The 23,440-nt window shown below is 36.2% G+C and overlaps 1 protein-coding gene across 7 annotated transcripts; it reads right to left on the reverse strand.

Annotated features, from left to right (window-relative positions):
• Positions 1-799: 799 nt before the first annotated feature.
• On the reverse strand, positions 800-22,589 carry msh5 (mutS homolog 5). 7 transcript variants are annotated; one of them, XM_026281747.1, is made up of 31 exons: positions 22,487-22,589; positions 22,127-22,222; positions 21,915-22,038; positions 21,671-21,751; positions 21,504-21,557; positions 21,068-21,189; positions 20,896-20,999; positions 20,773-20,808; positions 20,599-20,681; positions 20,023-20,068; positions 19,795-19,933; positions 19,627-19,689; positions 19,419-19,547; positions 19,261-19,333; positions 18,859-18,968; positions 18,043-18,123; positions 17,605-17,692; positions 17,320-17,506; positions 17,110-17,236; positions 16,385-16,534; positions 16,065-16,139; positions 15,823-15,966; positions 15,567-15,704; positions 14,744-14,817; positions 14,562-14,664; positions 11,775-11,871; positions 7,399-7,491; positions 4,247-4,331; positions 2,726-2,834; positions 1,322-1,387; positions 800-848 (listed from the first exon to the last, which is right to left on the reverse strand). In XM_026281747.1, the coding sequence occupies exons 2-26, from the start codon at positions 22,214-22,216 to the stop codon at positions 11,866-11,868; spliced, it is 2,427 nt and encodes an 808-aa protein (XP_026137532.1). In that variant the 5' UTR covers positions 22,217-22,222; positions 22,487-22,589; the 3' UTR covers positions 800-848; positions 1,322-1,387; positions 2,726-2,834; positions 4,247-4,331; positions 7,399-7,491; positions 11,775-11,865. The 7 variants fall into 7 exon arrangements, with proteins under 7 accessions (XP_026137532.1, XP_026137529.1, XP_026137531.1 ...); XM_026281744.1 differs by having other exon boundaries at positions 3,444-4,331; XM_026281746.1 differs by lacking the exon at positions 7,399-7,491 and having other exon boundaries at positions 3,444-4,331.
• Positions 22,590-23,440: the final 851 nt, after the last annotated feature.

Consider the following 23,440-nt stretch of genomic DNA (forward strand, 5'->3'; position numbering starts at 1 on the left):
CTCGATCTATCATTCTGGGTGACACCGTCTGCCCTGCATCAGTCTGACCTTTTGAAAAACCAGCTGTTCCTTTTTGCAAAATGTGACCAGAGGGGTGGTTTTGCCAGACACCAATTGATTAGACGAGCATTAATCAAACAGAAGGATTATCCCCTTCCATTTCTATAGTAAACCAATTATAGCTCTCATCGCCGAGGAAGGTTAACTGGCTGGATGGGCAATCCGTTTAAACAGCTGACGCTTGAGATGTGGGAGAAGGTGAGCAAAGACAATGTGCAAGATGGACTTGTGGTGGAGACAAGCACGAACGGACACAATTGACCATTAAAGTTAATTGAGAAAATGGCCTTAAAATGGGCATAAGATTCAGGGATGCATAGCAACCACCATGCTCGCCCTGAAAATGGCCCTGATGTTGTTGTGCCGGACTGGGGGAGGCCAGATTAAAGCTTCACTCTCTTTAAATGAATGATGATAGCCACTTCTTAAAACTTAATGATCCTTTGCATTTCCAGCACAGCTAACCGACCTTGTTTGGGGCAACACTGAACCATCGCACCAGACTCCATAAAATGTTATCAGGTTCTCTAAACTATAAATCCTTAATTGTGGGGGAGAGGTCTACTGCAGCCTAATTGTCTTTTTATTAAGTCCCAATACATGATTATTTCCTAGTCACTGCAGTCATATTCAAATGAATGCAGCAGTATTTAATGCAAAAGTAATTTTCATAGCCATTTTGCCATTTAGATGCACTGCTATTTTTAGTTTTTAGTTAACTAGCACTTTTTTTTTTTACCTGCTTTCTTCAGGTGGGCAGCCATGTCAGTCCTGGCTCAGCTGATGTCCTATAAGATATGACATTACAAAAGAGAGGGAAAAAACATTAATTCCTAACATAAGGTGTGAGATGTGTTAGTGTCTAAGTTTTCATTTAGCATGCAATGGCACCGGAGTTCAGAACCCAACCCAACATGTGATGCTTTTAATAAAAGTTTAATAATAATAATTGTACATTTTAAGCAGCTCTGGTATTTTCATAAGTTTTGGTGCTCTATGGGGGAGAATTTTAAGTCACATGAGAGAGAATAATAATCAGCAAATTATCTGTTTTTCTTACACAATAACAATTATCAAAAGACAATCCATTTTTTGAGGAGTTGCATTTTAAAATCTGACTTCCAGGCACTAAATTTTATGGTGTCTGTCATTCAAGTTCACACTGTCTTTGGAGAGCATACGGTTGCTTTCAGGCATCTTTGATGTGGAAATGTACAAACTTAATGCTCTGAATGAGAAGGGAATATACTTGTGAACTCACTTTTTAGCGTCTCTCCACAACATATCTCTTGCATGATTGATCATATTCCACTGCAGAGTTTATCATCTATTCATGGGGCCAAAACAACATGAATTAATAACATAAATATTCAACTTTTCCCTGTTTAACACTTCATGACTAAAACATATGTGGACAACTTCAACTAATAAACCTCTGAAGACAAATCTTAACACTACTAGAATATAAACTTAAGTTTGTTGCCAAATTCTGGGAAGGGCTTTATTCTGTTCCTATACACAAAGAGATGTTTATAAAGAAATAAAGAGTAGTAATTATTGGCATGTACAAAGGCCAGCCCTGAAATCATACAAATACAATACAATAAAGGAGTGACACTGGCCTGATGGATGGATGGATCCTATAAATTAAAAGAGAGAGAATGTTTTTAATTCTGAATTTTGACCTACTCTGATGTTCACATTTTTAAAACAGCAGGAAGCAAAAGTGTAAGGCAATTTTCTGGCTTTGCTCAGTTGGACACCTAAAAACAATTTCGAGACCTCATATATTGTTATTCACACATCTATAACACCACTGCTGCTTTTAAATGCTCCAGTGGTCTGAGTCAGTGCATATGATGCAGTAGGAACAAGCCGAATTTAAAAAGGTCACCATGCCGATTATTAATGGCATGTCAAATACCAGAGATCTCTATTAGCATTTTAACAATGTTGTCCCTGATATCTAAACGTCGGGTAGCTAAATATAATCTCAGGCTTGATATAAAGATAAGCACACATCTCCCAAAAGCTGTACTCAAACATGTCAGATCTTTAAAAATACATGTGAAATTCATCTCCTGTTTCTGTTAAGGGGTGGTCCTGGGGTTTGATTGACAAGGTTGCCCCCCTACGTTGACCTTTGGAACTGGGCACAGGTGGCGCTTCTAACGCTTCTCCATTCGGGTCAAAATCACTGTTTGATGTCCTTCATGAGTTTTATAGGTCTGCAATGTTGTGTGTTATTGCAGGAAGAGCCAGTTTGAAGGGAATCTTGCTCAGATTTGATTAGATTCAATGACGTGACAGGTCTGTGTAGACAATATTACAACGCTGCATTTCTCTCTTTTAGATATTTAAAGATTAGATTAAGTAATAATAAATGATGGACCGATGAATCTGAAAAATAAAAATACACACTCCAAGCAGTGCACATTATTAACTGGTTAAGTCTTCTCCTATTATGTTTTCACACATGTATTGTTTTTAATCAAAATGTACCATGTGACACATTGTTTCCCACAATTTATGTGTGAATACATTCAAACCAGATCTGTGCGGCATTAAAAAGACTTAGATGCAGATTCTATAGGGAGAACAATTAAACAGTTTATAAGTTTAACCCTAATATAAACAAATAATTTAACAATAAGTGGAGGTTTACAGGAGTGTCCCGTAATCCAGAGGTGAAAACGCTAATCATCAGTCAGAGGCTCAGATCCATTTACGAATCCATGTCAAATTCATTTCTGTGCGAAGAAGTCTCTGGGTCCCTGCAAAAAAAAAAAAAAAAAATAGAAATAAGAAATAGAAATAGCCAATAAAAATTTAGTATATACATTGTATTCAGCCTATACCAGATGTCTAGCTATTTTAATTCATCAGAACACAATCATTGTCATTATGCTACTAAAATCCTCATTCAAATATTAACGCTTAGAAATTCAAAGAAATGTGACATCATGATGAGATTCGAATGGCTTTTACATTGTTAAGTAAAGACATGATTCAATTACACGACATGGGACTCTGGTCTCTAGAGGCTACAGGGCTTGAGGATTTAAACTGAAGAAAGTCATGAAATATTCATTGCTTTAACAGCTTTAAATGCATGTTTTTAATTACTAGTAATCTGTACTCAGCAAGTCAAGTAATAGAAACATTAACCGGACATGTAAAAATCGGGGGGGAAATAAAAACGGTAGGTTTATCTTCAGTTATGAAGAAAAAATAAATAATAAAAATCTTTAGATGTAAATTGTTTATTTCTTTAACCATCTGCAGTACCATTGGATTCCTTTTTGTCAGAAGTTGATGTTGAAGTTAAAGCGCTCCATCATTAAACAAAATGCCTTTTTAAGATATGAATGTACATAACTCACTGTTAGTATTAAAGTTCATCAGATGGAGATGGGCAGAGATAATCTGGTAGCTTAATCCAAGATAGTTTCTTCTATGTTGTCTGATCATGCAGTAAATTGTTTCAGTATATTCTGCTTGGCTTAACCGAAACAAAAATGTGTTTGTTGAAACAAGCTATTCTTCCGGTTCATGACTGCTGGTGTTCCAGAAAACTCCTCGCGGGTCTCCTAGATCCAGATGGTCACTTCATGCATTTATGCGGTGACGCTACACTGGCCATGTAAACAGCCGTGACAGACCCGCGGCTAATTGATATGAATGAATGTGGGTTTCTCACTGGTGCAGGAGTCTCAGGAGCAAAAACAGTGAAATCATTTTTGGAAGGAATGCAAATGTTGCCTTCCATCAGTGCTGGCTTGATGATTTCTGCAAGATGAATCGGTCATGCTGACTTACTGAAACTTGTAACTTAAAAAGGAAAATGTGACTGGTAACATGACAGCTTGTGGGACAGACCTCAAATTTGCGAGTCTGTGAATCTATCCTTTGTCAAATCCTCTTCTTTTGGACATAATGCGGGAAAAGTAAGACAGTGAGCTAATTGGAGCAAAGACAGGCACTTTGAAGCTGATGTGTGCTTCGCTAAGTTTGGCTTCTACATGTCACACAGAGATTTGCTTGTGATTGGTATTCCTACAGAAACTCAGTGGCACAAAAAGTCTAATGCTCTCAACTGTCCCTTCTGAGGAGTGACTGATACAAATAGAGTGAAGTCCTCTGAGGCATGAGCTCATGCATTCTGAGTGTGAGGTCTTGATTTTACCAAATGAAAGACGGGGATCTCTGACTCTGTTTATAAGATGAGCAGAGTGCTGCTGAACTTAACCGTGACATCTGTCTGACAGTTCCTGGAGAAAAAAAACATAAGAAAGAAATACATTGTTAGAATTTATATGAACATCAACTTTTTAATCATTTCTCACTTTATTCTCATCAACAGGTAACGTTACAATCAAACACAACAGGTAAGTATCCACAAAAATATTCAGCTAATCAACAAACAATGCTCAAAATATCAAAATCAGTTGCACTGGCAATGAACCCATAAATACACTGCTTAACAATGGCAGTTTGTCACCCCTCCTCGTCAATTCCCCTGCCTTCATCATCACAGTTATGTTATACATTTCATGCCACATAACGTTACATAACCGAATTTAGCTAGCTGCTGAACAATATCCCAATAATAGCAATTAGCATTTCGTTTCTAAAAAACGAAATATAATACCGAAAACACTTCCCACCTAAGTTCCCGCCTCCTCAGCACGAGCTGACCAATAACACCCCAACAGAGGCGGGACTTAAGGCAGAACAGCCAATCATCAGCCGGTCACACTCAAAGCCGGTGTCATTTGAGAGGGAGGGAGAGAGAGGAGGCAGCCACAGCGAGCGCAGACACAGAATGGCAAGAGAAACGGAGGAGCGACTGTAGTAAGTGCAAAACTGCAGAAAAACTGCAGAAAACGTGTGGGTGTTGAGCCCTCTCGTCGGGAAAAGACGGGTGCGACGCCCCTGGGCTACAGTTTACAAATCCATGGGAACAGATTGCCAAAGTGTGCGCACAGATTATGAATTCGCGGGTACAGATTCAAAAACCGAGGGGACGGTTAACAAAATCTGAGCGCACGGATTGGAAGTTCGTGGGCTAGGATAGGACATTCGAACCAGGAAAACACAGCTTACCAAACATCCAAACTGACTCAAATGATTTGCGAACCCGCTCCGAAATCCCGAAATGACTCAAATGATTTGCGATCCCGCTCCGAACTCCCAAACTTACTCATGATTCATGCTCAAACTCCGAACTGGTTAAAATGATTCGCGAACCCACTTTTAACTCCAGAACTGACTCTAATGATTCGCGAACCCGCTCCGAACTCCCGAAGTGACTCAAATTATTTGCGAAACCGCTACGAACTCCCGAACTGACTTAAATGATTCGCGAACCACAAACTGACTAAAATGATTCGCCAACCTGCTCCAAACTTCCAAACTGACTCAAATGATTCGCGAACCAGCTACGAACTCCTGAACTGACTCAAATGATTTGCAAACCCGCTTTGAACTCCCGAACTGAATCAAATGATTCGCGAACCAGCTCCGAACTCCCGAACTGATTCAAATGATTCGCGATCCCCAGACTGACTCATATGACCAGACCAGAAAGGCACAGCTTACATTACATAAAACATAAAAGGTTTTTGTCTTTATGCTCAACTAAAGTGAAATAATGAGCATATTTCCACTTTGAGAAACTCATGTTGCACTCGCCAGGACTGCCGCACACACTTGAATAAATGGAAACACGCCCACAGTGCGTCTTCGTGTTTACAGTGGTTGGCTTCCACCAATGCTACAATGCGTCACTGCTGCAAACAGGTTAGGCTGCACTTCAGTCAAAATTAATTAATTTTTTAAAAAGTAATGGACAATGCACCATATGGTAACGGTAATGGAGTTAATTTATTTAAAAAGTAATGCGTTACAGTATTAGTTACTGTCAAATGGGACTGCATTACAGTAACACGTTACTAATAACGCATTACTGCCCAACACTGGCCATATCCTAGTTCCCCAGAAAACATGTTTTATGGTAATCTGCTGATTTTTACTTACACTACATCTACATACAAGCAATGTGTACTTATTATAGTAATTGCTCATTCACAAACTCTAAATCCCCCCTGACTACATAATTACTGAATATATATCAGAAATTAATATAAATGAAAGTGGATTTTGGATGGTGGAAGGGTAAGAGAAAAAGGGTATAAACTGCTGTTATATTGCATTGTGATTGACAGGATTAGATGAACATGCCCCTCCTGAACTTTCATTCAAACCAGCATTTCATCAATTCAATGTGCCTTTTCCTATACTCAAAGGTAATAATTTAATTTTATCCATGAACATTTCAATTCAGCTCAAAGTGTTATGCTGTTAATACAATTTGCAATGACAAAAAATAATTGAACTAAATTAGGATATATATATCATTTTGATTTTATTTATTTACTCAATTTTTAATGACAAATATAAAGTAACAATAATAAATAGTATAGTGTCTTTTTTTTTTTGCTATATAAGGCAGAAGTTAATTTGGGGAAATTTTCAGAGATGATTACTCTGAGCATTGTCCCATTTCCTCCATATTAGTCTAGACAAAGAAATCTTTATATGCACCTTCAGCCAATTAAAAGTGATTTTGGCAACCTCCCATCCCTTCTCAGACAAAATCCCGACAGAAAGAAAAGGAATCAATGTTTTTCCTCTGGTCATTGGTAACAGCTGTCCCGCTGTCCCACTGCAGTAAAGAGATTTCGAGACGATGCCAAAGACATCGGATTTATCCCAAGAAGACCAACCCCCACCATGCCAAGCTCATACAAACCCCATCATCTACATGAATCCTATTATCACAGACTCTTGCTATAGACCGTCACACACATGCAGAGCTGGTTATTCCAATATATGTTTACACCCCTGTCTCTCATCGCCTAAAAATTAGAATTTCAAAACTCACCTCATGAATCAATGTTTACATTACCTCTTTCACATCATGACTGTGAATAGCGAGTACCACGTTTGTAGCTTGTTGCAATGTAACACTGCAATAATTTAACCACAACAAAGACTCATTTTGGTGGATTCAAACATCAGACAATTAAAAGAGAATGATTACACAAGGACAAAAAACTAAAAGCTCATCTAGAAATGATACATTCGTGGAAGCCAAATGCAATTAAAGTTGTACTCGAGCATATCGTGCGTGCCTGTAGCTTGGTTTCATTATGGCGCAATACACCTATTCCTCTGGGCTCCACGAGAAGCGCACATGAATAAACATGAGAGAATTTTTTTTGCCAAACGCTAAAGGCCATGATGGTGCCTCCTCCTCTCTGACAGACCACCTACCTCTCATTAACCGAACCCAGAATGGGCTGCAACCTTCAATTCACTGTCCCTTGTCCACATTACTCCTGTTACAGTCTGCGAGGTTCAATGCCTCTGCAAAGACAATGAAAGATTTAAGAAAGGCCACCAATGTCTAAAACAGCCATGCAAGTGAAACTGAAATAAAACTGCTCTGATTGGGCATGCAAATATGTACACAATCAGTTCAATTCCAACATAACCTATTCACGCATTATAGATATTTTAGCATGTGTGAGGGGTATTTTAAGGTTTTAGTGTCGAGTCCTTTATTGAGTTAATAAAATTGTTGCAACAGAAATATGATAAAAACATATAAATTGAAATACCTTTATGTTCATTTAAATGTCTGCATTTAGCAGACGCTTTTATCCAAAGAGACTTACAGTGCATTCAGGCTATAATAATTTTTTTTACCAGTATGTGTGTTCCCTGGAAATTGAACCCACAATTTTTTTTTTTCGCTGCTAACGCAACGCTCTACCACTAAGCTACAGGAACAAACTATTTTTATCTAAATAAAAATATATGCATTTAGATATTTTGTTTACTTACCTGAACCCTTTATGCTGAATAGATCTTTAAATTATGTGTAATGCTTTAATTAACTAATAAAAAATGCACTGGATGATGTCCTTAACCATAGTTATGATACATTATAATACGTTTCTATTCTTTATTATCTTCAGAATGTATATTACAAAATCAGCCAATTTCAGAAGTAACAAGCAATCTGCAAATACTATAGTAATTTTTAATTGTGGCTACAACTATTTATGGCAAGACATAATGCATTACAGTGCACTTTAGGAATAACTTTATATACAATATAGTTTTTTCAGAAATGTATAAAACCTATAATGTTTTGATTGACAATACTTTTTAAACGAAAGTTAATGCCTCTTAATTTAGGTCACTAAAACCTTAAAACACCCTCATGCATGTTAAACACACTGTATTGGATTTTAATTGATTCTGTATATTGCATCTTAAATCTGTGTGATTTTAATTACAAGGCATAATTAATGCGTTACAGTGATGCATTATATATAAAGCCTTCAAGTAAAGTGTTACCAAATATTATTTTACCAATTAACACAGTAATACAGTCTAAGTGTAGGCTGTTTAAGCAACTCAGCTACATTGTGCATTAAAATACAATTCAACTGTGCAGTCACAGTAGACCGAGCTTCACAATAGCTTTGAATGCAGCTTTTAACAGAGACAGAACAATCCGTTTTCTAATGAATGATAAATAGTGCACAATAAGGCTGAGAAAGTCTTCTTTTCACAGCATTAAGCCAATAGTGACTAGCATTATAGTGACAGACAAGCATGCCGATAGAGCACGGTCTATGTTATAAATCCCATGATTAGAGGAAACAACTTTGCCTTGTCTCGTCTTTTGTCTGTCTATAAGACGTGATGTGTCGAGGCTCATAGTCTCCCACATTAATGTAACTAGAACACGTATTACAGTCTCCAGTGAGCATCAAGCTGTCTCAGAAAATGTAGTGGGCTGTAAGACAGCGATGCAATTTACCTGAAATATCAATACATACATTCACACTCGCTCTTTCTCTCCCTCATTCACAAAGGCAGAAAAACCTTATCGATTAGAAGACAACTGTAAGGGGAATGTGCTAAACCTAGAAACGCCAGAGAGAAGCAGGACAAAGAAATGGAAAAGCAAAAGAGAAACAAAAGGGTTGAATATGGATGGACTGTAATGAATATTTGTATCTCCCTAAGGAAGAAAAAATGGTCAAATTTGCAAGGTTGATATGTAAATGTAAACAAAGCAAATGTTGCGAATACAAAATTACTTTTTGAACACTATTTTGATTACAGTTAAGCAGGTTCTCTTAAACTGTCATTGTTTTACTTGAGTGTTTTTATTTAGATAGTAATTCTTGTTACTGTAATACAGCATATATTTACTGTATTTCAGCACAAATCAAAGGCAGTACAACAAATACTGTCATGACATTTACCTTTTCATTAACATATCACTGTGTTTTGCATTACAGTAATATTAATGAGATGCATCTCATTACAGTAATGAAGGAGAAAAGTGCGTAACTGTAATTAAAATCAAGTGATAAATTCTTAAAACATCTTAATAGCTATAATAAAAGTCCTCAGTTTCTTTAAGCAAAATGTTATTTCTTGTTCTCTTCCTTTCCCAGATGACGTTATAGGTTGCACCAATGTCATTTCAAGGATCAGATGAGGAAATAGCTTAGATAACAAGAAAATGTACATGTTTTGCATTGTATTTTTAAACATACAGCAAACTGAAACAGAAAAAAAGGAGAGTGGGAGAGAACACAGAAGGCGGCGTTTGGCTGCATGCATCTTTTGGCTCTTCTTGCAGTCAAAGTTGCTCATGCTGATTTTGGACCAGAATCCAATTCCAGAGCCATGGTATCAGGATCAAAGCAACCACCAAAACTAAATGACTCACAGCAGAAGTGTGGAAGTGCTTTTGCCCAGTAAAAAATCCACTGTTTCATTTCACTGCTGCAGATTCATTATGATTCAAAATGCAGGCATAAACATCCTTTTTAACTTTCTCTTTCCAAATACGCATTATCTGAAGTGGCCTTTCTCTTTAAAACCACATGGACACACGATTATCATAGAATATCACATTCAAACTGAGAAATGTACAGCAATGAATACTAAACTGACTAAAATCCAAAGTAATGCACATTGTGTAAACAACTTGAGAGACCAACCACTAGAGGGAGCAAAAAAAAGAGAAATCTGGTGTCAACATCACACATCTTCTCCCTTAAAATCTCTTTTCTTGTGATGGCAGCAATCAGATTTATAAAATTATGGAGCTGCAACATGTTCTTGCTTCTGTGCTGTGGCCTGTCAAGTCATGTATGGCTTATTGGCATCCTTGTCCTCTGTGGTAAGTTCAACTATATGTTTAGATTCTCCCTTCTGAATTATAAAGTTTTAGTTTAAAGTGTTCTCAAATCAGATCAGTTTGAAGGACAACAACTGCTATGATTAAATTAATCCATAAATGAAGATGTGTTATAAACTGCCCAATGAATGGAAATAAAACAGGACTTATTACTGAATATGAGTGTGAAGTAATATGGTCCACGTAAGCACTGCAGACTTTCAGAAATGGACCTGTGATATGAAGAGACAATCAACACCAATACACAAGGAAAAGAAAGATTCACTAGAAATTATTTTGTTTCTTCATTGGAACAGATTTGAATAGAATTATATCTTTTGCACACCAGATCCTCTTCAGTGAATGGGTGCCGTCAGAATAAGAGTCCAAACAGCTGATGAAAACATCCCAATAACCCACACCACTCCAGTCCATCAGTTAATATTTAGTCAAGTGGGAAGCTGCCTGTTTGTAAGAAACAAATTCATCATTAAAATGTTTTAACTTTAAACCTTCAATTCTGGCCAATAAATGCCAGTTCATAATCCATCATAAAGCTTCTTCAGAAAACGCTCATTTAGCAAGCAGCCATTTAGCGTTTCTTCTCTTTTAGACCTTACTTACATAAACAAGAAAAACCAAGAAGCCAACCAAGTCAGTTCCATCCAAAGGCTGTCATGCAGTTAATTTGAAGCTCCTCATGGATTTACAGACCACATATGTGACCCTGGACCACACATTTTCAGGTCATAGTCTTTAAGTGTCATTTTTTTTTAAATTGAGATTAATACATCATCTGAAAGCTGAATAAATAAGCTTTCCATTGATGTATGGTTTGTTAGGATCAGACAATATTCAGCCGAATCCTAAAATCTGGAATTTGAGGGTGCAAAACAATCAAAATACTGAGAAAATCCCCTTTAAAGTTGTCCAAATGAAGTTCTTAGCAATGCATATTACGTTTTTATTTATTTACGGTAGGAAATGTACAAAATATCCTCATGGAACATGATCTTTACGTAATATCCTAATGATTTTTGTCATAAAAGAAAAATCAATCATTTTGACCCATACATTTTTTTTTTTTTTTTTTTTTTCTATTGCTACAAATATACCCCAGCGCAACCTAGTCTCATATAAAAACGTACCCTGACTATGTTGGTCCAAAGTGCAAAACGTAGAGGGGTTACAATAATAGCCCTTGAATTGTATGACTGTTACGTTTTTTTTGCCTATTCTTTTCCTATTGTTTTGCAAACCAACCCCAGCGACTTAGGACTGGTTTTGTGCTCCAGGGTCACATATATTCTTTCGATGGCCAGTAGCCATAAGGGACCAGTGTTACTTTAATCCTAGGAGAGAATAGGACAAATTCAAGACTTTAACATTATGAATCAACTGAAAACATGGCTTGATAGTCATATGACATGGTTTTTACCTCTAAAAGGGTTGCAGCAACCAACTCACTAGCAAGTTTCAGCATAAAACCTTCAAGGTACATCGCATTGGTCCAAGGATGAAGTGGCTGTTCAAAGCTGTAGTAAAGGTGAAATCAAAGCAGAACATGATCATCCCTGGAAGTTCCAGATTTATTAAGAAGTGCATATATTGGCCAGTGACCACAAGAGTCAAACTCTTCTGTGGCTTAACGCATCGCAGCGGTGGTTTTTATTCCTCAAGTAAATTGACTTAAAGAGATTAATGCATATGGACAAAACTGGATCAGGATTGATGCATGTAAAGTGCCAGACTGAGAGCTTATCTGATGGGGCTTCATTAAAAGGTGCAAATCATGCCAAACAATTGCTTACAGAGTCCAATAAGAGATCGGAGGGATTATCATGGTGTTTGACACTGACCTCATAAAAAACTGGGAATTATTCACTCTTGTCAGAAATGCATAATACGTAGTTAATTTGCATTACTGAGTACTTCAATGTCAATACAGCATTATCATAAGATTGTTTTCAACTCAAAGCTTTCTTTTTTGCTAACAAATAAATCAGATCAAAGCTTTGAAATGTTCTGGTGAAAAAAAAAATCTATTAAGAAAGCAGGAAGCATTTAAATGTTGACTTTATCTTATTCTGTCAAAACCCCAGCACTTATGTGTTCTTCGGCAAGACACTAAATCCTGAGTGACTGACTGACCCTTTCATCATCTGCCTCCGCAAATGTCAAATGTCATTTTCTTCCTACACAAACTGACAGTAAATGGCAAAAATGAAGAGCTCTGATTTGACAAGGACCCACCTTAAATTACAACAGAAATACTTAATTGTTGTTCCAGAATAGCAGTAATCGTGTGATGGACCATTAATGTCAACAAAAGTACCTTTTGAAATGGCTTTTAATGAAAAGTGGGAGGCTTACGGTGTACAAATCTGACACAAATATAAAAAGCATTTATAACATCATCCAAATGTCAAAGTAACTGCACTTTTGGGTCAAGCTGTGATGGACGAGACATTAGGTCTTATTGTGGGCAGTCTCTTTTTTTTCCATTAAAAGCAGATGATACAGAGCTGAATTTTTTTTTTTGGTTACTAAAAAATCTGTCTATATATTGCAACAGCTATACCCACTTAAGTTTTGCATTCTTTATCATTTCAGGGCATAACAATTTTTTTATTGAGTCACATTAAATTATATTATATAAATGTTTATACTATAAACAGCCAGATATCTTGTTATTCATAATAGATGTAGTTTTTTTTTTTTCTATCCATATAAAGTATCTAAGAGAGCCCAATCAGCTGTTGTATAAAATGTGCTACATCATAACAAATAAGTCCAGTGATTTAAATAAATGGTGTCAGTTTTGCTGACTTAGCCAATGCACATCCTTTTCATTATGGCAAAATAATATCACTTATTGCAGCTACAATGAAGGCTCTGTCCGAGCACAATCATTACAATCATTAGTTTCCTCAACACAGTTAACGGCACAAGCAGACAGTATATTTATTCATTATGGCATAACAACTATTACTTGTGAACATACATTAACTTCAGCACATAACTCATCACAATAGAACCGTTGCTAGGCATAGTTGAGTGGACCTAAGAAAGCTGAATAGATGGATTGAATTAATATGTGCAAAATTATCCAGGGCTGAAAGTGACAAATACACCATAGACTCTCTAACACACAACTTTTGTAGCCAAATCTGACTGTTTTCTGGATTTTGTTCTTGTTGAATTCACATCTTTCAAGTCTGTTGTAGCAACAAGTGTCACTAATCTACAGTGGTGTCATTTTTTAACTAAAACAAACAAGTCATAATTAAAAATAAAGCTAATTTAAAATGCAAATATTGCATTGAAAATTACTGTATAAATATGTTTTAGTTCTAGTAAAACTGCTAAAACTGTAACTGAAATAAAAAAAATATAAAGCAATATAAAAAAAATGCATATACATTCAAATTATAACTATACTTTTTTACCTTTGACAAGCCTGGTCTACTTCACTCTACTGAGTGCTTCTGATTATGCAATAAAGGACGTGGATGTTATTTAAGATCCTTGTGGTGGGCGTTCTCTATCTGCTCAGTTTCCCACACAAGGTAATCCTACCAGAGCAGATATTTTTTATTTTTGGTTGTCTTGCGACAGATGGCTCGAGAACTTAATTGATTTGATAAACTCTGAGCAAGTTGTTGTTTCTTCCTAATGCTGTGACAACTGATTACTTAAGGAAACTCATTAACAGTCCTCTAAAAATCAAGTCAGTCCCCTGGAGAGTTAATAATTGCTGTGTTTTCTGCACCACCATTCTGTGGCAGTGCTCCTATTAATAGAAGGTAATGAAATAAAAAAGCCTGTTTGCAACAAAGTAATGCTAAACGCTGCAAAAACCAACATATAGCATGACTAGTATGTTGAAATCAAGAACAAATTTATATTCCGAACTGATTATTTTATTGAATCACACAACAACACTAAAAAGATTGGTTTGGATCAGTCTGAGGAATTCATGTCCGACTCAAAAAGGCATGTAAACTGCAAGATTTAGTAATTTAAAAAAAATTAACAAATACCACAGTCATTAAATATTTTGAAACATTTCCATTTAGGAACACGAGTAAGCATATATAATTCAAACCATCAGGTTTAAATGAATGCGTTTGTGAAGGTTGAAACCTTGAAATACAATTAACTTCTATATTCCCACAAAATGAACCCACAGTCCCACAGTACAGCTTTGATGTTATCACAGCACCTCTTCAAGTGTTGGGAGCACCTCATCTTTCAAGTAAGAATCGGGATCCAGCTCAGGGTCATCCAGATCAATACTGAGGAATTTCTCCACCACCTCGACACACCTGAATCGGGAAATATATTTTAAGTAGAAGGAGGAAAGAATTTAAGAATAACTGTTTTGCTGTTCAGACTATCCCATACCTGCTGTACTGTTCATCTAAGGATGGGCTGTTCATCTTTCTGATGGCTCTTCCTGTTCTGTATAACTCTGACACCTACATAGATGATATTTAGGAAATTAAATCCTATAATGTCAAAAAGAAACTTTACACCACGCACACATTTAACACTGATAACGGCAATAGATCGCTATTTAAAGTTAGACTTTGAACTTGAAAACTTGTGCAGATATCCATGAGAATGAGCAAGAAAAAACACTGAAAGAAAAAACTGAGTGAAAAAAAGAGAGATAAACTGAGAGAAAAAATTTCTAGGACATCTGCATAAAGTGTAAAAAAAAAAAAAAAAAAAAAAAACATTTTAAAAGTTCATAGACGATAGAAACAAACCATATATGTTTTAAAAAATATATACTGGAGATAGGAATAAAGGTTTGGTTTATGTAAATGCTACTGGGGTGAAGATTTCTGGTTCAAATGAGAAAAACACATTTTCAGGAGACAGTCTTTTTAAAGATATGTACTTTAAATTAAATCTACAGATGCAAATAAATAAAGTGTAATAAAATAAACACTTAAAAGTCTATTTTGCAGACTTTTTCTGTCCACTAGTCTATAAAAACATGTTATGAAAAGCCTAATAGCCCAAAATCTCAAAATTGACCAGCGCCTGAAAAAACAATGCTTGTGCCTGTTTCTTGCCCTAACATTCACATAACCAAGAAAAAGCATTTTATAAAATGTAATGTTTTGGAAAGAGAATGTTAGAAACATTTTCTTGTAAAAGATAACCAGTAGGAATATCCAACATCTGACTTCAATATAAAAAAATTACTGTATCATACCTCCACTCCTCTCTTGACCAGGTCGTCAGAAATGCCGGCCAGAGTGGCGATATTAGCCGCACAACTCGACTGGCAGATGCCGTTTTTCACTTGGTACAAAAACACCAGCTCTTCTCCCTCTATTGCTGTCTCTAGAGTCTGCAAACAAAAAACAAAAAACAAAAATCCAGAAGTTGGTTTATTAGTCTTGAAATCACAGTGATGGAAATGGTTCATGAAAAATGTATTTTCTGGTCATGGCATGTTTCTGTGGCACCAGTAAATCCAGCAGTGGAGAATCAGAGATCAAGCCCAGCTGTATGAGGCTGTGGAAGCATGTCGACATAAGTAAGTGAGGACACTGAGGCCCACGACGCATCCAGTTATTGAGACTCGCAGTCAGGAGAGCCAATCCATCCACCTGCATCATAAACACACACGCAATATTAGTTGCAATGCTTTTCAATTCTTGCTTTTCTATAAAGTTCTGTTTGCTCCTCCTGTTTCTTTAACACTTACAGTGTTGGTTCCTTTACCAAACTCATCCACTAAAACAAGAGAATCCCCAGTGCTGTGGTTCAAGGAACCTGTCATCTAGATAGGAATTGTAATTATTTGAAACCAGCTGAAGGATGATATTGCAATTCGCTATGTAAATATTTCAATGACTCATCAGTGGTAGTTCTGAATGGCTGCCTTGCAAACACAGTTATCAAAACCAATTCAAGCAGCATGAATGAGAGACATGACACTCAAAATGGGATAATCCAATATGGCTGTTACAAAATTAAAAAAGCATACAGGGCTTTTGTGTGTTCAGGAGGGTGTGATGGTCTCACCTGGTTTAAGTCTAACATGAAGGTGCTCAGACCCACTGATACAGACTCCCGGCTATGCATGCGGCTGAAGATTCCATCTACCAGCCCAATCTCTGCCTCTTTAGCAGGAACATCTGAGCCAATCAGTGCCATGAACACAATCAGTCCCACCTTTAGAGACCATACAAGATGTTACAAAAATGATGAAATGCCTACATGTAGGATTATTACCAAAAAAGTCATGGAACCCTGACTTTAGTAAAGTCAAGTAAAGGCAGTTCACTCAATAGTTATATTTGTAACGCCTCCTGGCAGCTATTTCTGGTATTAAAGACTAATTGCTATCTATTTGGGAAATGTGAAAATATCAAAATGTCAAATACTGTTTGCCAAACTCATATTTAAATAACATTTTAATTCAGCAATAAAAATCTACCATGTACTGACCCATAAATGTTGTTTCTTATCTTTAAACCTTATGTCATGTAAGATGTGCATGTACAGCTAAAAGCATGCAATTCAGCACACTAATTGTGTCTAAGGGAACCGGAGCTTTTAATGAAGGGAGTTATTCCACTATATTGGATGTTGCACTTTCTCTTATTCATAGTAATATAAGTGAATCGTCTTGGTATATTTATTTAATCTTTTTAAGTGTTGTTCTGAATTTGTCTATTATTTATTTAGTGAATACTTCAGTGTACAGCTTTATGTGAAGGTATGTGATGTTTGAGGTCTGTATTTGCCTGTTTTAGATAGATGCTCTTGCCGGAGGAATTTGGTCCTGTAATAACTTTAACTTTGCCCTCAGTTTCAGAGCTGATGTAGGTGTTTGACACAAATACTGGAGTACACAGCTCCAGCAAAGGATGGCTGAAAGAGAAATAGGGATAAATATATGAACACAAGAATACGGAAATCAGAAAATTCATCTCATTAGAAGAGATGATTTGTACCGTGACTCAATCAGGGCCAGTCTGTGGTTTGATGTCAGGGTTGGACAGCAGTAGCCGTGATCCAGAGAAGCCTGAGCCAAAGCAATGAGACAGTCCAACTCTGCACACAGAGACATGACCTTATACAAACAGTGGCTCCGCTGAAGCACTGAAGCCTGAAGCTTCCTCATTACCACCATCTCCAGATCTGGGGGAAAAAAGTAGCATGATTACACAGTTTTAAAAGACATTGTAAAAGTTTTGTGCAATTAATTCATTAATCAACTGAAGAAAGAAAGAAAAGACCCAAGGTGTCACAATGCAGGTCTCCCAGCATGCTGTCCAGCTCTTTGGTTCGAGCGCTACGGTAATGCAGTTGATCCTTTGACAGGAACTGAAATAATCCACAAATTAAATGCAAAAATCAGCTCTTGTCAAGCCCTCAAACATTAATTAGTCAAAGACAAAGGTGCCTGAGATGTTCTCCATGTGTGCACATTATTAGTTTTCATGCTTTTCAATTAAGAATTTCACTTTGATCAATATGCAATAATTTTCTAACTGTAATATTAAACAGTAATGAGTTGACAAGAATTAAAAAAAAGCACAAATAAGACTGATATTATCTATACAACAATGTCTGTAATAATAATAAGCGGTTTCCAGTTTAAAACAAACCCTAACAAGAATATTTTAAGAATCAATTACTGTTCTGCCTTGAATTTTGAGTACTACTATACTCACCATGAAATCAAGACCCTCAATCTCAAAGCTCTGTTTATCCAGCATGGTGGGTAATCTTGGCACCGACAATAAAAATCCAATCTGTCATCAATCCAGAATGAGATACCAGGATGTAATCATGTACAGTAGATCAGTTAAATAAATGCAAGCACTAGCTATTTAGAATTATTACAGGCATCTGAATTTATGTTCTACAACAATTTTTCCCTTGAAATGCATACCTTATGTTGCTCGTTATAAATTAGTCACTCTAAAACCTATTCATTTTGTTATTTCAAATAGATCATTTAAGGTAAAAACTTTTAATAGGCTGATTCTCTCATTTCAACATTGCAGTGTGTTTGAGTGGCTCAAATGTCTACAGATGGCTCAACCAATGGTATGAGTTTAGTGAAGGGCTTGTTGTTTGCATAATCAATGGAGCCAGAGGATTTTAGAAGTTTTTAGGAAATCTATTTGGAAACAATTCTGTTTGGTGGCACAGAAATGTCACAAATTGAAATCCTGTGAATAATTGCAAGCTATTTCCCTATTAAATAAAACAGCACTGAATGCTGCTTTTGTTAACCCATATGCCATAGTTGTTACAGCTGCTTATCATTTAGCCACAAAGCAGTGCTCTAATTACAGAAACAGAGCGAGCTGGTGTCAAGTGGCCTTCTCAGGGGCACAATGGCCACCTCACTGACTCTTCATTTATTTGGTCGCTCCAACAAGATACTGAACCCACAACGTTTATGTTAACAGCTCTGTGTCAACAATTAGGTTACACATCACACTTTAATGAATGGAGGGCAGCATTAGTCACATCCTGACCAGAGGGATGTAGATGATGCTGCAGGTGGAGAAGCGAGGGTCCAGTTTTTCCAGCTCAGCACGAGCCACGTCTGTCAGGAAATCTGGGAGACCCATCATCCTTCTTTTCTCTGTAAAGAAGCAAATAAACCAAAAATGTACTGTATGTAATAAAGATGAAGAGCCAACTAATTTCTAACTATCCACCTATTTTTAATGTAAAAGTGGGTGTGGTCATTTTCAACTTCAGTGTGCATTATATATTTTCAATTTTTCTATTTGTTTTCATGATATTATTATAGCAATCATGAACGTACTGATTTGAAGCACAAATAGTTAGGTAAAAAATGTTAGCCTGAATTCACTGTAAGTCGCTTTTAGTTATTGCATCAGAACTGAAGACATCAATAGAAAACCACTCACTCTCGTCAATAACAGGATCGACATTTGGCCTGACAGTAAATCGGTTCTCAGCTACACTTCCTTCAAAGTCCACCTGCAATGAAGAATGACAAACCCAAAGTAGTTACATTAATTCAGCAATAATTCAACAACAGAAAGTGAATAGTATTCAGACTCACCACTTTGCTGATGTATGTAGCGATGTAGAAAAGATCATCAGTGAAGTTTTGACTGATTTCACTGAAGAGTTGGATAGACTGAGGCATGGAGCGAATGGTGTCCCTAATGCACAATGCATTGTACACCGTCTAATAAAAGAGAAACATGATGAATGAAAGAAACAAACGAGCCAAGATAGGCAATAATAAATTAAACTGAGTGCTTTACCTTATATAGACTTTGCCAGACAACAACCTTTGGGTTAGCGAGAGACATTTTATGCAGTAGTGTCTGTATGAAAGACAAGTGTCACTTTATATGTGTGGCTTTTGTTGTTTTGTAATTTGGCTCTGAATAAATAATGTTGAGCTTTAGACAAAATGCTGAAAACTGTACCGAGATGTTCTTGATATTCCGAAGGGAACTCTGCAAAGTGTTAAGATCAGCAAAGTTACGAGGGGATGTAAAGAAACGGATCACTTCCTGACGCTTCTTCAGAATGTTTAGATCTCGAGTAGGTCTATGGAACCACTGCCTAAAACAAATGAGAAAAAGGAAGTCTATGTTAGGGCTTAAACTCCTTTTAAATGTGCTGAATTATCTATTATAAAACCAGGATTGTACCGTAAAAGCAGAGAGCCAAACTTGCTCCGACAGCAATTCAGAACACCTGCAAAAATCACAATGTGGGTATTTACTCCATTCACTTTTACAGTATAAAAAATTTAAATCAGCATAAGCATTATCCAGGTTCTCTTTCAATTTGAATGGAGAGAATGGTTTTGGAAATTACATATAAGTAAATTATGGCAGAATTTTCACTTGTGGGTGATTTATTCCTTTAAATATTCTTATTCTTTTCCATAAAACAATGACCAGTGAACTTTTCTGACTACCCACTAAAACACAAAAGAAACTATTCATTTATAATTTAGCACATATATTTACTTATTTAAAACTTTGAAAATATTAGAAATATGAGAAAATATTATATAGAAAATATAAGGTATATTTTTCTTTAAATATATTTTATTGTATAACAATTTTATTATTCATTTATTGTTTTGAAACTTATTTTATCACTTGTTTGTTTTTAAATTTTTATACCATTTTTATCTAAACTTTTTCATGCATCCCCTAGCTTTCCCAAAAATAACAATTTGATTCATTTTAAATGGTGCACAGAATAATACATTTTACCATAAAGACTCAATCCTTCTTTCTCTCCTAACTGTAGCTTAAAGACGGAAGGATGCAGCTCAGACTTAAAGATCTGGAGTGCACTGAGAAAAGAGTGCAAACAAGTTTTAACAGATCCAAAGAGTTGCATTTCTAGAAAAAGGAACAAAGGATGGGACATGTTTTTTGGCCAACCTATATGTGTCTTTGTCGATGTACACAACATCTTTCCTGCAAAATATTGAACAAATAAACAATTCTTATTCTCACAAAAAAATAAATAATAAAAAAAGAGTGATTGATACAAAAATGTCTTACAGTGTGTAAGCCAGAAACTGCATTATGGGGACGCCCATGTCTTCCATGTCTAAGCTAACTCTCCTCCTCTCCAGACATTTCAACAGCCCTCCTATTGACCTCATCTACAGCAGAGAAGATTGTCATGATATTGCACATTTATTCATCTACTATAAAACTTGTGATGTCTCACCATCAGCACTGAGTCTAATGGGATGCAGGAGGAGAGATATGGGATTTTCTCGCTCTCTGTGATGGTGGGAGGGAGAGATGGGATGTGTGCTGAGAGGAGACGCTGTCTGCTGATCTCCAGACCTGCAAAAGATGGTAGAGGATCAATTACTGTGACTGTTTTTCACTAAGCTGGTGAAACGATGCAAAATTAAATCCACACATATGTACTATTTGTATTTATAACTCTACTTCTTATGATTTATTTTTATAAGTATAAACATTACACAGATCAAAGCTTTTTTTCCCCTTTTTTTGCCATTTTGGCATCCCCATTCACTTTCAATTTGAGGAAAAGAGCAGTAGGACCATCCTACGAAATTTATCTTTTTGTGATTCACAAAATAAAATATTGTGATACAGAATAAAATAAAGCTGTGTGTAAATACTGTGCTTACCAAAGTTTGCATTTGGAAACATGACTATTTCAGGCTTATATTCAGGATTTAATTCTGAAATTGAAGCAAAATTAGACAGTGGTTTGCTATAACTTGAAAATAACAACTGAGCAAGAGATCATCACTTCTAATCACCTACAATAAAGATTTAAAATTGGAGAGTTTACCAAGCTTTTCGATAAATTCTAGCAAGCTCTGCTCTTGTTTTGCACTTGTTATTAAGACGTTTGGACTCAGCTCCTGTATAACTGAAACAGAAAATTCATGAAGGCGTAAACAAACTAACATAATGGACAACAAAGCATCTCCAATCAATGTTTCCTTCATCTAGGCTTGACATGCAAGTCAGGTATTCTGGCAGAGACAACCAACGGACAAAATATAAGACCAGCAGAAAGAAAAATAAAGTACCTCTATCCAGCAGCTGGAGGTCGCTGTTGTCCATGGTGTCCGGCATAAAATGCAGCGTATAATCGCAACTGTCATAATAACTTAGTCCAATTTGTCCTTGTTGAACAAATACACTCAGAAAAATCTAAATTTAAACCAAAAAAAGAACACACCACCGTGTTACTAACGCAATAAGTACTTTACAACTGAGATATTTTTTAAACAATAATTACCTCACGGTTTCCTTCATCCTCTTCAACTTCATTTATATTCAAAGCTCTAACGTTACTTTCTGGTTCTTGTAAATTACTGGCTTCAGACATATTTCACTGTGCAAAAAACATAGTACAATCCGTAATAGTTGAGGAAAGCGTTTTTTTTTTTTTTTAAACTAATGTTCTCATTAACCCTGAGGAAAATACAGTAACATTAAACAGATTACGCGCGAGCAATAAGGTTAACGTTAAACGTTACCTGAGGTTTCTGACGTTGACGTCGAGTAACGTTAACTAAACTAACAAAAGCAAACAAAGGCACAACGAGAAAAATCAGTCATATGATTAATGGTATTAACTCGAAAATAATTATATTACCTGTACTAAACACCTCTTGCTGTTTTATCTTCTTCTGTAACGTTAGTGTCTCCTCCTCGAGCCAAAAGCGCGCGAAATCAAGCACCACAGAAAGCATGCGCAGGACCAAAGTTTATTTGTTAACTAATAATAATAATTTAATAAAATAAATTCCACTTTATAAAAGAAACAAGTCTCTAGACACAAAAAACTTCACTTTATTTGAATATAAACGTATCCATGTGTCATTTGTACATATGAAGAAATGCTGATAAAAACAAACTATTCTTGTTAGAACTGTTATAAGACAAAGAAAAAATAAGAATACATTCATTTACATAGAAATTCTAATTATGCTAGATAAAGACGTGTGTGTGTTACATTTTGACTGCTCTCTTGTTCTAGTTAATTGAGCTTACTGTAAATAAAACAGTGTCAGAAGAAGTGAGAGCAGGGTGCTGGACAAGATGAAAGCAGAACTGCTTGAGACACCATTGCAGAGAAGAGTATCACAGCAGTCATTGGTGAAAGTGAAGTTTAAACCCATGGCAAACTTCTCTCCAGTAAGTCCACACAGGGCTGGAAGAACACAGCTCTTTTCATACAACACGACCTTAAAGTCCCCTGTTCAAAGACAATTACACACTATGACATACATAGACATGCAAATCTGTCTCCTGCATTTTCCTTAATAATCACTTGTATAAGCAGTTGTATAATCAGGGCTTTCATTTCCGATGTGCTTATTTTAGTAAAGCACAGAGATGTCCAAAGGTTTGAATACATGTTTATAAAATATGCTCTTCAAAGTATGAATGCTGAAATTCGAAGTTCTCGCAGCTTTAAATGAAATCAAGCACAGGAAAATTTACACTCATCTATGACTGACTGAAAGACAATTTTACAGTAACATACCGTGCTGTGCTACAGCTTTGCTAGAAAGACAGAGCTGGCCCGGTGGACAATGGGTTGGGA

This window comes from Carassius auratus, chromosome 15 (assembly GCF_003368295.1).
Source record: "Carassius auratus strain Wakin chromosome 15, ASM336829v1, whole genome shotgun sequence".
NCBI classification, from domain to species: Eukaryota; Metazoa; Chordata; class Actinopteri; order Cypriniformes; family Cyprinidae; genus Carassius; species Carassius auratus.